Source organism: Schistocerca nitens, chromosome 3, assembly GCF_023898315.1.
Source record: "Schistocerca nitens isolate TAMUIC-IGC-003100 chromosome 3, iqSchNite1.1, whole genome shotgun sequence".
Taxonomy (NCBI): domain Eukaryota; kingdom Metazoa; phylum Arthropoda; class Insecta; order Orthoptera; family Acrididae; genus Schistocerca; species Schistocerca nitens.
In genome coordinates this window covers 269,928,011-269,943,049 of record NC_064616.1, presented here as the reverse complement: position 1 = coordinate 269,943,049, position 15,039 = coordinate 269,928,011, and the positions used below count along the sequence as shown (strand labels likewise).

At 42.7% G+C, this 15,039-nt stretch overlaps 1 protein-coding gene across 3 annotated transcripts in view; it reads right to left on the bottom strand.

Annotated features, from left to right (window-relative positions):
- LOC126248235 (cAMP-specific 3',5'-cyclic phosphodiesterase) overlaps positions 1-15,039 on the bottom strand; it is a 953,544-nt gene that overhangs the window by 129,028 nt on the left and 809,477 nt on the right. The window contains exon 1 of one of the 3 annotated variants that reach the window (XM_049949069.1): positions 7,264-7,375. The exons of the other annotated variants lie outside the window; for them this stretch is intronic. Coding sequence (XP_049805026.1) covers positions 7,264-7,365 — 102 coding nt within the window. The 5' untranslated portion in view covers positions 7,366-7,375. Of the gene's footprint in view, positions 1-7,263; positions 7,376-15,039 lie in introns of those variants that run through there. 3 annotated transcript variants of the gene reach the window in all.

The window sequence follows — 15,039 nt, the reverse complement described above, 5'->3', positions numbered from 1 at the left end:
GTCATATCAGACTTTAACTGACTGTCGACCTCAAAGGGAATACAATACTGATGTACAACCGTGCGAAAGATACTACACTTGGAGACTGCAGTGCAAACACAGAAAATTTTATCTTTGACAATGCGATGGTAAAGTAATGAAAAATGTTAAATGGTAAATAAATGTAAAGCAAACAAACCAGAAAATCGTCGAGACTAAACATCCAAAAACCAGTGTCTCACTAAGCTGAGGAGACGACGTGCATGTGGTAAAGCAATGTAACAACATTCATAACAATTTTAATTAACTGTCACAATATAAATAGTTAATACATGACACGAGTATTCTAGAATGAACGGGTACAACATCTGGAAGCTGATACAGAAAGAATGTAACAGGTAGAATTTACAGTGCCACTGATACGTAATTTAACTTGTGCATTTGCTGTTACAACTGTCAGCTCTATCTTTTACACTGTTTCTGATTCATCTTCCACGCGTAATGCCTATTCACTCTCCAAAATTTTTCCCTTGCATTAATTTTCTTTGACTGTGATGGCCTGCTTAGGATATTATAATTTTTACCACAAGCACATCATCTCTTCTGTTGACACACACACACACACACACACACACACACACACACACACTATACATACATGAAAATTGTCGATGTTTTGTGTTAATGTTTTTTTTCTGATTTGTTCGCTTTACATTTATTTAATGTTTAACTTTAACATTTCCAGTTATATTAACGTTGCACTGCCAAAGATGACTCTAGTCTATGTTTGCACCTCACTCTTCATGTATAATATATTTTACAATTCTGTGCCTCAGTATTGCATACTATCTGATAAGGGCAGTCAAAGTCCGATGACGGCCTTGTAAGTCGAAAACTTAACGAAGTAAATTACATACTGTAGTACCTCCACAATTTAATGCTTTTCATTTACAATTATGACGCTGTTCTTTGAAGAAGCGACCGAAGTATCTGTTAAAATTTTACTGCGCGTCCGATATCCTGAATGAGGATAACAATTTTCAACTGAAAGAGATTGCGCAGTGGTTAGCACACTTAGCTCGTATTCGGGAGGGGGTGGGGGGACGGTTCAAGCCCGCGTACAGCTATCCTGATTTAGGCTTCCGTGATTTTATGGCCGACTTCCTTCCACTTCCTTCCCTAACCCGATGGGACCGATGACCTCGCTGTTTGGTCCACTTCCCCAAATCAACCAACCAACAGTTTTCAAATTAATCAAAATATCATTCGCCGAAGATTATCAATCCTCGTTCATAATGTAGGGGGCAATAGGAAACAGCAGCTCGCAACTCCTTACATCACAGAAAACCAACTGATTCAAAAGTTCTTAAAACTGCGAATGGATGTTATTCTCAGTAGACGGGTCGTGACGAAGTAAAAGTCCGGTCTAGTCAAAACAGCACAGAAGTTTCTTCATTGATACACTTCGCGGAACGCCACTGCAACCATAGCCGAAAAATCGGCTTTATGCATTTAGTGACAGCTATTTTACAACATGACGCGATTCTACGACAAAAAAGTTTTTATGTTAACTTCTTCACATTTGTGCGGACGAGTTCTTGAATCTTAAAATGGGGACGCTTTGTTTGAAATGATGACAGCTGAATAATATTGAAGATAATTTGGCTGGGAAATAAATGAGTGGGTGAAAGTGCTCCAATGTGTTTGTTAGCGGAATGAGTGTGTCCAACAACAGTGTCTCTATCTGGAGACGAAGCGCAGCCGGTTCTGTTAGTAGTGTTTAGCACGCAAGGCCTCGCATTACGAGCGTGAAACCGGTCAGGTAATGAGTGGCACCGTATCAAGAAAGGTACCAGGCCGGAAACTGATAAATGGTATCGGTCTCTGGCCTCATTGGCTGTCTGCTGCATTCTGTCTGTGACACACGTCCTCATTTAGGCCAGTATCCCGTGTTTACTGTTCGTCTCACATTCCTGTACGGAGAAACCTAAAACAAAGTCATTTAGGTTCTTGATGCCGTTCTGTGACATTAATAATAAGGACGCGAGCACACTGCGATACAAACAGTCTGCAATTCCACACAAGCTGAAGGGAGCTACCGAGTCGTTCCTTTGAAGTAGCTGATTCTCATCAAGAAATGGAACCGGCTGCTGGTCTGTGTATGTTTACCCCTTGAAGCACTCCGTTTCTATTTGACAGTACACTGCTCCTCCCTAAATTAAATTGCTCCTACGTTATAGCCATTTCCTTGAACGTTGCATCACCATAATAAAAACACAAGGGAAGTATGGTACTTACGCCACACATGACTAACACAAACGATGAAAATAGTAGAAGGGGGAACAATGACTTGCTGCAAATGAAAATTTGGAAAATCGGATTAGAAACAATGAAATAATTTGGCTACTTACGGAACAACATACAAAATTGTCGAAAGTAGGTAGGTGTTAGTAGCAGCTTAGCGCGGTGAATCGGAAAAAAAAACACTACCGTTTTCAAAGACTGACACACTGTCTTGTGTGGAAGAAGGGAGCAGATTATGGAAAACGGCAAAGGATGAAAGTACATAGATTTGAACTGTTGTGCTGTATGTTAACTATAAAGATAAAATACGAAATAGGGAATCCAGGGCTGAGTGAGGAACGAGTTTTGTGGAAAAGTATCATTACAAGAAGTGAAACGTTAATCGGACATGCTTTGAGAGCCGCGAATGGTTAAATGGGTAAATGAGAACAGTACAGGCGAAACATTGTAAGGAAGACTAAGTTTAGAAACTGTCGAGATCGTCAAGTGCACGATACATACGAGAGAAGAAATATTGCTTAAGGTAAGAAGAGATGGAAAACTAAGAGTTTAAAAACAGTAAAAGACCAGCAATGTTGCGTATAAATGATTGAAGTTTACGCTCTATACACCCACGGTGTTCTTTAAAAACAGTCTGTTGTCAGATACCTCAGACTTTTGGAAGCAGCCGGCCGAAGTGGCCGCGCGGTTCTGGCGCTGCAGTCTGGAACCGCGAGACTGCTACGGTCGCAGGTTCGAATCCTGCCTCGGGCATGGATGTGTGTGATGTCCTTAGGTTAGTTAGGTTTAACTAGTTCTAAGTTCTAGGGGACTAATGACCTCAGCAGTTGAGTCCCATAGTGCTCAGAGCCATTTGAACCATTTTTTTGGAAGCATGTTTACGTCATGGCACTTAATAAATTCTTATGACACTGCCTGACAGACAAGTTCGATCCATGTCGATTTTTCACTAGAACTGCCCGCTCCGTTACGCGGGGTCATGCCTGCCTCGTTGCAGTATGACGCTTCAAAACGCGTGTCGTTCGCCGCGGTTCCCTAGAACGCATACCGCCCACTTTAAGTTAAAGCGGAACTCCGCGGGAAATACGACCTGTTGCCAGTCCGCAGTCGTGTGTGTTTTCATGCGGCCATTGCGTACGGAAGCGTTTTCACTGCATCTCCACTATCTGACAACCATTATATTTCGTTGTAATGAAGGAACGACGCCGGCCGAAGTGGCCGCGCGGTTCTGGCGCTGCAGTCTGGAACCGCGAGACCGCTACGGTCGCAGGTTCGAATCCTGCCTCGGGCATGGATGTGTGTGATGTCCTTAGGTTAGTTAGGTTTATCTAGTTCTAAGTTCTAGGGGACTAATGACCTCAGCAGTTGAGTCCCATAGTGCTCAGAGCCATTTGAACCATTTTGAAGGAACGACAAACCTAAAACGGCTAAGGTGTTATTAATTTCACCCAAGATCACTTATGATACAATGACTAACTTAAGGAAGTGGCGGGAGAAAATTTTACCATCTCTTCAACACACTCCGCCGGCAGCATCCAAAAATGACAATCTGACAGTAGTGTAAATGCAGTTTTTGTCCCAGATTTCTTTGTTTAAAATCCCTAGCGTATTCAGTGCCTCAAATTTATTAGTTATTCACATACGCACGGTGCTCGTAAGATTTCTCTGACGACAGTGTGGATGAGGTTATACCCGCATCACGAGATGCCGTTCCTGATGCTACCCATTCCGACCTGCCTCAAGTCCAGCTAACTTAAGATAGTGCGCGGTCAGCACGCCGTTTCCTTACACTGTACTGTCACTACGGGACTTCATACGAATGGGCGGGACCCTGGAGCGCCCTTACAAAGTATTACAGCTTGAGGATTCTCTTTCAGCCATCTACTTTCCTATCCACATACACACTAATAACCCGGTAAGCCGAGTTAGCCGAAACGCTCGTGCGATATTAGAGGGTCAGTAGCTCGAGTCTCAACACAGTCATGGGAGAAACGTTACCTTTTACTCCAGCTCTCACTTACCAGTGTCGTGCTGACCAACAGCCATGCAATAACGTTTTACTGTCGGTGTAATACCTTACTCGTTACTCAGGCACGTGATGGAAGACAGCAAAATAGTGTAAACAAACTGCTGTGCTCTTGTCTTCGTCGTTATCGTTGTCGTCGCCGAAACAACAACAGCAGCAAAATCCACAACAACCACCCTATTTGCATTTCAAGTAGCTCATAATTCAGAGAAAAATAATGACTAGTTCCGTGTATTATATGAGTCGATTTGACAGGGTGTGTCAGTGTTGGATGTAGCTCGTGATAAGGTTGTTTACCGTCGTCTTCCTCCAACCAGTTACGAAGTGACAGATTTGAATGTATGTCTAGCGAGGAAGTGATGAATACTGGCACAGTGTAATGTCGAGTTGGTGTCTTGTAACCAGTACTGTAATTGAAAGAGTGAAAGTCTATGTCGGTGCATAGTGAGTCGCCAAGCTTCACGTCCCTACCTGACAGCTTGTTGCATCAACAGGGTCACTTGCCTAGGTGAGTTAGTCCATGACTCACCATCTAAAGAAAGCTTATAGATGACGAAAACTATTCCAGTTGTGGAAGAGTAAGAGAAGGGGTCGGCTGTGGTCTTGCTGATACTGCAGGATATTTTAAACCCGCTCCTGCTAAATATGACTCAAGTGTTTTAATCATTGTAACTAGACTTACCACAGGCCACCGTAGGTCGTCATAAGTAAGCGTTGACTGCGGTACTTTTCCTAATATCTCTGGTCAGTTGAGGTCGTACCAGCGTTATCTACATACTAGGCATGTTGCATACCTATCAGGCGTTACCTCATAATGATCGCTTTCTTTACGCATGTAATCCGCTTCTTATTAGATTTCTCTAAAAACCGGAAGCGGTGAACCGTCTAGAAACTGTGTGAGGATGTAAATTATAAAGGGCCAGGTAACCAATAGAACATTTTTGTTCTACATAGTTGAGCCTCCTGTCTGTTATTTGAAAGTAAACAGTATTTATAGCAAAATTGAGACTGTCAATGTTTAATTCAGGTTTTATTCGAAAACTGTTGATCTGTAATGTGAAACAGAGGGGTGATGTAGTAAAAATACAGAAAACAATATTGGTTTATTATATAGCGCTAGAAAACGCAATTTTTCTAAAATAAACGTGAAATAAAAAAAACCGCAACAGAAAAATGTATCAAACATCGCATCTACTTTGTCGAACTTATATAGAACATATTTCTATTGGTCATAAAAATATTTCGGATTTATCAATAACAACAGGAAACTGTTGCCTTTGTAATATGAAGAACGTTCTATGAGTACAAAGTAACAATAATAATAATAATAATAATATATTACTTTTCGTGTTTGTGCATGTAAACGGTGCTTGCATTAAAAGTAAATGCTTTGGTTAAATAAAAGCACAGAAGTACGCGATCCGGCCGCGGTGGTCTCGCGGTTCTAGGCGCGCAGTCCGGAACCGTGCGACTGCTACGGTCGCAGGTTCGAATCCTGCCTCGGGCGTGGATGTGTGTGATGTCCTTAGGTTAGTTAGGTTTAAGTAGTTCTAAGTTCTAGGGGACTGATGACCACAGCAGTTGAGTCCCATAGTACTCAGAGCCAGCCAAGTACGCGATCAACTATTTTTGTAACTTCTAAAATGCAATGTATACACCATAAGGATATAAAGTACACAATGAACTAACACCAAATGATTTTAATTACGTGCAAAACAAACAACCAAATCCACAAAAAAAAGAAGTCGTTGGCTCCTAGTTTCTCTCTTACAGATTCATTTATGTTTCTTTGCCTACCAATGCTACTGGTACTCCTTCCATTTACTACGTCACCGTAGTTCAGATAGAGTGCGTCTCTAGTTGTAACACATCATTCGGTCACAGTGTGGACAAGTTTGTAATTTACCAAAGAACAGTGCAAATAATGTAGTGGACAGAAATTGCACACTATCAGCGCAAGTTGCTTGCTGGCCAAATTCTGCGGATGAAAATTTTACTGTACATTGTTTAGAGCTAAGTATCCGAGGTAGGCGGCCATCGGGCCAAAACGAGTAAACGACAGCTGCCACTTAAGTAACTTACAATGCGTTAATCAATCTCTGAAAAGCCTGCTCTCGGCGAGACATTAACAGTTGTGGAGCTGGGCGATGGGTGTCAGTCAAAACAAACACACGGACATTATCATCTTATACCCGACGCTTAACGTTTACGAGATCGCAGAAGGTACTGTCATAACGCGCAAACTAAGCAGACACTGTCTGGAGAACAGTGCGACTGCCTCTTAAGGAAATTCGTATTTCTGGTGGAATGTCAATTGTAACTGTGTCTCAGAATATTACAGGGGTGTATGTCGCTCTGACAAAGACAAATTTGTTAATATCGAATACAAAATTAAGTGTTAAGAAATATTTTCTGGAGGTATTCTTCTGTTGCATAGCAGCGTAATGAAGTGAATCGTGGACGATTAACACTTTAGACAAGAAAAGAATACGAAGTTTTAAAATGTGGTGCTACTGGTGAACGCTGAAGATTAGATGAGTGCACCAGGTAAGTAATGAGGAGGTACTGAACTGAACTGGAGAGAAAAGAATTGTGTGGCAATACGTGACTAAAATAATTGATTGAGATGACACATCCTGAGGGGAAGTAAAAAAATTATTTAAAAATGTGTAAAAATTATAAAAGGAGATCAGATCTTGACTACAGTAAGCTGGTTCATATGGATGTTGGTTGAAGTAAATTAGCGCGGAGAGCTGCATTATAACAGTCGCCCGATTGAAGAGTGCAATAAAAATAATGCCACTTATACGGGATAACAGAATTGCGAGAAATACTGTCATTTCAATTTCGCCTGGACGGCCCATCTCGCTTGTTGACAAAGCGCCGAGTACAACAGTAAACAATATGCCAATTGCGCTGTCGACCGACAAGTTGAGTGTGGGCACGTAAAGTACCTTGCGCTGCCTGCACAGGCGGACGAAGAAGGTGATGCGGACGATGACGACGAGGTAGTTGACGTAGGCGGCGCCGGCGGCGCGGTGCGCCTCGACGCGCATGGCTGACGGAGAGTCGGGCTCGGCGTCCCCGCGGCAACAGACGTTCCCCAGGTCAGCGTCGGACTGCGACTGCCACTAGCTTGCGTCCGCGGCTACTGTCGCTGGCGCACTGGCGCGTCCTCGTACGACACGATGTCTGTCGCCGACATCGATCACCGGATTATTGACGCTGCGCCCCCCCCCCCCCCCCCCCCCCCGCCCGCACCCCGCGTTGCCTGCGCAAAGGCCGCGAGGAAAAAGCAAAACACCAATAGCCACTCGCCAGGCAAGGAGCCGTCGTTGCACCCTTCAGTTCGCCTGACAGTCCCTCATTATAATTTATCACAGTCGCGATTTCGCGCGACATTTGCAAAATGACCGGAAGCGTTTATGGGACCATCTTCAGATCTTTACAAGGGATAGTCATTATCAGATCAAGAAACAAAAGCTCGCTTAATGTCCTTAACATGAGTCCACAGCTCTTACAAATTTTTTAAGTATGTCATCTTCCTTTCAGCTTTTTTTTTTTTTTATTTTTTTGATGTGGAGGGTCAACAGTCTCCTGACTGGTTTGATGCAGCCCGCCACGAATTCCTCTCCTCTTCATCTCAGAGTAGTACTTGCAACCTAAGTCCTAAATTGAAACTTCCTGGCAGATTAAAACTTTGTGCCGGACCGAGACTCGAACTCGGGACCTTTGCCCATCGCGGGCAAGTGCTCTACCACTGAGCTACCCAAGCACGACTCACGTCCCGTTCTCACAGCTTTACTTCTGCCAGTACCTCGTCTCCTACCAAAACTTAACAGAAGCTCTCCATTCTTAGTCCTAAATTATTTGCTGGATCTATTCCAACGACAGAAGCGAGTGCCTGTGGATCATGGATAATAATGGAAGAGTTGTGGCCCGCATCTCGTGGTCGTGCGGTAGCGTTCTCGCTTCCCACGCCCGGGTTCCCGGGTTCGATTCCCGGCGGGGTCAGGGATTTTCTCTGCCTCGTGATGGCTGGGTGTTGTGTGCTGTCCTTAGGTTAGTTAGGTTTAAGTAGTTCTAAGTTCTAGGGGACTGATGACCATAGCTGTTAAGTCCCATAGTGCTCAGAGCCATTTGAACCATTTTTGAAGAGTTGTGGAGGAAATGCATGAGCTCAAAAAGATTTGGAAGGAGTACTTTGAAGATCTGTTGAATGCTGCCAAGCGGGTAACTAACAGCGATGGAGAGCCTAAGGCAGCAGACGATTATAATAGTGGGGAAATTGATGATCTAACTTGGAATGAAGTGGAAGAAGCCATAAAGAGGATGAAAGGGGGCAAGGCACCAGGTTGGGACGAAGTAACAGTGGATATGATACGAGCAGCAGGAGAAGTAGGAACCCAGTGGCTATACAGAGTGCTGAGGGTGGTGTGGAAGGAGAACAGAATTCCTGAGGATTGGAAGAAAGGAATTATAGTCCCGATCTTCAAGAAAGGGGATAAAAGGAGATGTGAGAACTACAGAGGAATCACCCTGCTATGCCACTGTGGAAAAATCTATGAAAAGATCCTGGAGAAGAGAATAAGAAGCAGTATTGAAAGTAGACTGCGAGAGGAGCAGTATGGTTTCAGACCGGGAAGATCAACAACGGACCTCATATTTGCGGTAGGGCAACTGCAGGAAAGGCACTATGAGTACGGGAAGGACTTAATCATGGCCTTTTAGATATTGAGAAGGCGTATGACAGTATCTGTAGGGACAAGCTCTGGGATGTTCTGAACGCAAAAGGGATAGATGAAGAGATAACACGAAAAGTCAGAAAAATGTATGAGGGAAGTGAGAGTTGTGTGAAAGTGGGGAGGGAACGTATTGCATGGTTCAAGCTGGAAAATGGGCTGCGACAGGGAAGTGCACTTTCGCCTTTATTGTTTATTATTGTTATGGATGAAATCCTACAGCTAGTATCAGATGCAATTGGGGATCATAAAATGAAAGCAGTGCTTTATGCCGATGACCTGATGTTATGGGGAAATTGCGAGAAGGAGGTGCTAGAGCAGTTAGATGTATGGGAGGCAACGGCAGCACAATATGGAATGCATTTCTCTGCAAAGAAAAGTGAAATAATTGTCACAACAAGGAAGAAGAATAGGCCAAATGTGGATATAACTTGTGGAGGGGAAAGACTACAAGTGGTAGAGAACTTCAAGTACCTGGGAAGCATGATTGAAAGTAAGGGGGGAGACGCAATGGAAATAAATGAAAGGTGCAGAAAAGCAGGGCAGTTCTACAAATGCATTAGGGGGCTTATTTGGAGCAAGGAGGTGCCACAGAAATCCAAGGGAATTATATACCGAACCTACTTTGTCCCCATATTGGCATACGGAAGTGAGACATGGGTAATGCACAAAAGCGACAAAAGTAGAATACAGGCTAGTGAAATGAAGTTCCAGAGGAGCAGGTTGAGTGTAACAAGACGAGACAGATTGCGAAATGTGTATGTGAGGGAAAGACTAAAGGAGTAACCAGTACAGGACAGGATAGAAAAATCAAGACTGCAGTGGTATGGACACATGAAGAGAATGGATGAGGGAAGATTTCCAAAGAGGATGTTTGATCTGCAACTGGAGGGGAAGAGGCCCAGAGGAAGACCAAGAGAGAGATAGGTGAAGGGAGTGAAGGAATGTGTGACGAGAAGAGGAGAGAACTGGAAGAAGGTGGAAGAGGGGGAACGGTGGAAAGACAGAACACGGTGGAGAGGCTTGTGTTCCCGACAGACCCAGCCAGTGGCTGGAAACTGTCCAAGATGCTGATGATTCCAATCTCTGTCTTCCTCTATAGTTTCTACCTTCTACAGCTCCCTCTGGTACCATGGATGTTATTCCCTGATGACTTAACAGAAGCACTATCATCCTGTCCCTTCTTCTTCTTCTTCTTCTTCTTTTAATACGAATTGGTTTAAATGGCTCTGAGCACTATGGGACTTAACTTCTGAGGTCATCAGTCCCCTAGAACTTAGAACTACTTAAACCTAACTAACCTACGGACATCACACACATCCATGCCCGAGGCGGGATTCGAACCTGCGACCGTAGAAATCGCGCGGTTCCATACTGTAGCACCTAGAACCGCTCGGCCACCGCGGCTGGCATACGAATTGGAGACACATACAGGATGTTACAAAAAGGTACGGCCAAACTTTCAGGAAACATTCCTCACACACAAATAAAGAAAAGATGTTATGTGGACATGTGTCCGGAAACGCTTAATTTCCATGTTAGAGCTCATTTTAGTTTCGTCCACCAACGCTCAATGGAGCACGTTACCATGATTTCACACGGGATACTCTACCTGTGTTGCTAGAACATGTGCCTTTACAAGTACGACACAACATGTGGTTCATGCACGATGGAGGTCCTGCACATTTCAGTCGAAGTGTTCGTACGCTTCTCAACAACAGATTCTGTGACCGATAGATTGGTAGAGGCGGACCAATTCTATGGCTTCCACGCTCTCCTGACCTCAACCCTCTTGACTTTCATTTATGGGGGCATTTGAAAGCTCTTGTCTACGCAATCCCGGTACCAAATGTAGAGACTCTTCGTGCTCGTATTGTGGACGGCTGTGATACAATACGACATTCTCCAGGGCTGCATCAGCGCATCAGGGATTCCATGCCACGGAGGGTGGATGCATGTATCCTCGCTAACGGAGGACATTTTGAACATTTCCTGTAAAAAAGTGTTTGAAGTCACGCTGGTACGTTCTGTTGCTGTGTGTTTCCATTCCATGATTAATGTGAATTGAAGAGAAGTAATAAAATGAGCTCTAATATGGAAATTAAGCGTTTCCGGACACATGTCCACATAACATCTTTTCTTTATTTGTGTGTGAGGAATGTTTCCTGAAAGTTTGGCCGTACCTTTTTGTAACACCATGTATAACAGGTCCATTAAATTTTATCATTCTATGTGACTCGAATTTGACATAAATAGAGAAAGATTTTCTTTCAAAGAGTCTCTTCAGCTCTGGAGCATATGGTCTCCATCTGTCCCATGAAAATTCTTCAAAGACTATCATCTCATGAATGTCCCTCAACCCTTGAAACGCAAAGTCACCCGGTATTGGAAAAAAAGATGTACTCGCTTATTGTATCATAGTTTGATATTTTTTCAACCAATGTGGACTTATCAACACCGGGCAAACCATACAGATAAAGTCCTTTACTAAAGGCGAATTTAAGAACATCATTCCACCATCTCATAACCTTTCGTCGCCGATTCTACGCGTCCTCGCAACAACATTGCTTACCTTCCTGCCTTATCTTGTCAGTCCACCTAATTTTCAACATTCTTCTGCAGCACCACATCTCCTATTATTCTACTCTCTTCTATTTCGGTTTTCCCACAGTCCACGTTTCACTACCATACAATGCTAAGCTTCAAACGTACATTCTCAGAAACGTCTTCCTCGAATTACGACCTATGTTTGATACTAGTAGATTTCACTTGGCCAGGAATGCTCTTTTTGCCAGTGATAGTCTGGGTTGCTTTTGATGTCCCCCTCGTTCCGTCTGTCATGGGTTGTTTTGCTGCCTAGATAGCAGAATTTATTAAGTTCATCTGCCTCGTGATCATCAATCCCGATGTCAAATTTCTCGCTGTTCTCATTTCTGTTACTTCTCATTACTTCCGTGTTTCTTCGATTTACTCTCAATCCATATCCTGTACTCATTAGAACGTTCATTCCATTCAGCAGATCCTGTGATTCCTCTTCGCTTTCACTAAGGATAGCAATGTCATCAGCGAATCTTAGCTGTTAAAATTTTATTTTACGACTGCAGTTTCGGCGTTAAACTATTTTCAAGCAACTACTTAACGTAATGAGAACGATTTATAGTGGGATTAACAGTAGGTCCAACTAATTTTGTAATTTTTTGACATACATACGCCATACTTAGAAGATTCTGACATACAGCTGCTTTGCATTAGGCAGGGATAACAAAGTCACATGCACGTCAAAGAACAACTAGCCAGCGATACTAGTCAACATTCCATTTAATGCCCTCCTATCTTGACTGGATTGAATGTGTCACACATTTACTCTAATGTATTGTAAGTGTACACTTTAAGATGTGTAATATGTACAATCCATTTAAAAATCGCATGACATAAAATGGAATATTGACTAGTATCGCTGACTAGTTGCTCTGTAATATGCATATTCCGATGTTATCTCTGCCTTAAGTAAACTTTTTATGTCAGAAGCTTGTAAGTACGGTATATGAACGTCAACAAACTACAAAACTGGTTTTACCTTACATTAATCCCACTATAAATTTCTTCTCATTGGGTTGTATTATGTTGTTAGAAGCTCGAGAATGGCTTACCGCCAAAACAGCAATCGTAAAATAAAATTCTAACTACTGTAAGCAAGATGCTATCATTCAAAAAACACAAATTAATCTTCTTTAACACAAAAACATGTTAAAGATAAGCTTCATCATCGTCAATGCAATCACTTATCTTCTGAAATAACGTGTAACAATTTTTGCACTATAATATATACAGTTTTGATATTATGCTCTTTACATTCATAACGTTATTCACAAAAATATGTACCTTATGATCAGTATTTATTCTTTAACTAGCGTTTGCTAAGTTAAGACAAAATAAACAACAAACCAGGGTTGGCAGCAAAATGTAAGATGAAGTCATTACAATAATCTGACATTAGCAAAACTGAGGAAAAAATCCAATAACATCATTTTAGGCCTATGATTTAGGTAAATGTATATTATATACTGTTGAGAAAGCTTGGTTAGTTGCAAACGACGGACAGCCACTTAAATATCAACGATATGTAATACCAAGGCATGTATTTTTGTTAATAACGTTGTGAATATAAATACCATAATCCTATAATTGTATATATTATCACGAAAATTTTTTACGCATTGACAGAAAATAAACAAACACACTGACAATCATGAAACTTACCGAAAAATGTTTGGGTGTACTCCACATTGTCAACGGGGTGCACAGTTTTGTTTTGGGCCCTCTACCAACGAGCTAGGATCTCAATGTGTACTAGGAATGCATTCCTCTACCCGCTAAAATGAAAGATTAATTATGTAGCTTTGTTTTTACGAGCTGATAATTAACACTTTATAATCACCTCGATGGTCCTCACGAAGTAATACTTCATACTAGGAGCACGACACAGCCTTACGATGCATGTGTTAAATACGATGTCGGACTAGAATCCTAAACAATCATTAATTATGTGCGAGGCACTAGGCTAGATGAGAAAAAAAATTCACGGCTCACTACTTCCCATTTATGGTTTAGCATGGTTACAACACACTCAGTGGATTCTAACATATTAAGTAATATTGGACAAGCAAATACACGAAAACTCCTGGCAGATGGAAACTGTGTGCCAGACCAAGACTTTGCCTTTCGCGGGCAAGTGTTCTACCGTCTGAGTGACCCAAGCACGACTCATGACCCGTCCTCACACCTATCCTTCCCCCAGTACCTCACCCTCTACCTCCCAAACTTCACAGAAGTTCTCCTGGGAAGCTTGCAGACTAGCACTTCTGGGAGTAGGAGATGAGGTATTAGCGTATGCGGACGGGTCGTGAGTCGTGCTTGGGTCACTCAGACGGTAGAGCAGTTGCCCGCGAAAGGCATAGGCCGCCAGTTCGAGTCTCGGTCTGGCACAAAGTTTTAATATGCCAGGAAGTTTCATATCAGTGCACACTCCACTAGAAACAAATACATATTGATGGACGTTCCGACAGCTTTCACAAAATATGTACCGCAACGGCACAATTTGTTTTTGCATTTCTATTTGCCTTCTTTATTGCAAATGATATTTTTATTCAGTTTTTCAACCATACTTAATAATTCTTTTTACTTCCACATACTTTCAGTTGAAGGAAGTCTCGGCAATGAAAGTTAAATTACTCGCACCGGTGCTGCTTTTTCCATTTTGTGTGTAACGGTTACTATCTATTTTACTGTAGTCACTCTCTTCAAGAGGGGAAACATCGAATATATTTTTATTGTTTAAAAAAACGCTGACGCAACTGATGAAAAACAAAGCTCACATTCAACTCACCAAATTAGAAGTTACAAATAGTAAATAAATGCTGCGATGTAACAGATGCATTTTGCTGGATGGGCGACGCAGATGGTGGAAATATGAAGCAGCTCTAGGATCAGGCTGCTGCCGCCTCGTTCTCTGACACGCGCGTTATGGAGGGACATGGAGCCGGCACACCGGTCTCCGAGACTTCTAGAAGTTGGAGCAGCTACTTCTCGTTCGTGTATCCCTATTTTTCCCGATTAATGTTCCTGTGATTTGTCCAGCTGTTTCGAGGTCAGTGTTGGGACTGTATCATGAGCCAGTATGAAAGGAGGACAAACGCCTAAGCCGAGCTCCATATGATCACCACAATAACAGCTGCCGATATGGTTCAAATGGCTCTGAGCACTATGGGACTCAACTGCTGTGGTCGTAAGTCCCCTAGAACTTAGAACTACTTAAACCTAACTAACCTAAGGACAGCACACAACACCCAGCCATCACGAGGCAGAGAAAATCCCTGACCCCGCCGGGAATCGAACCCGGGAACCCGGGCGTGGGAAGCGAGAACGCTACCGCACGACCACGAGATGCGGGCGCTGCCGATATGCACTTGTTTCTTTCTCTTTTTTGTA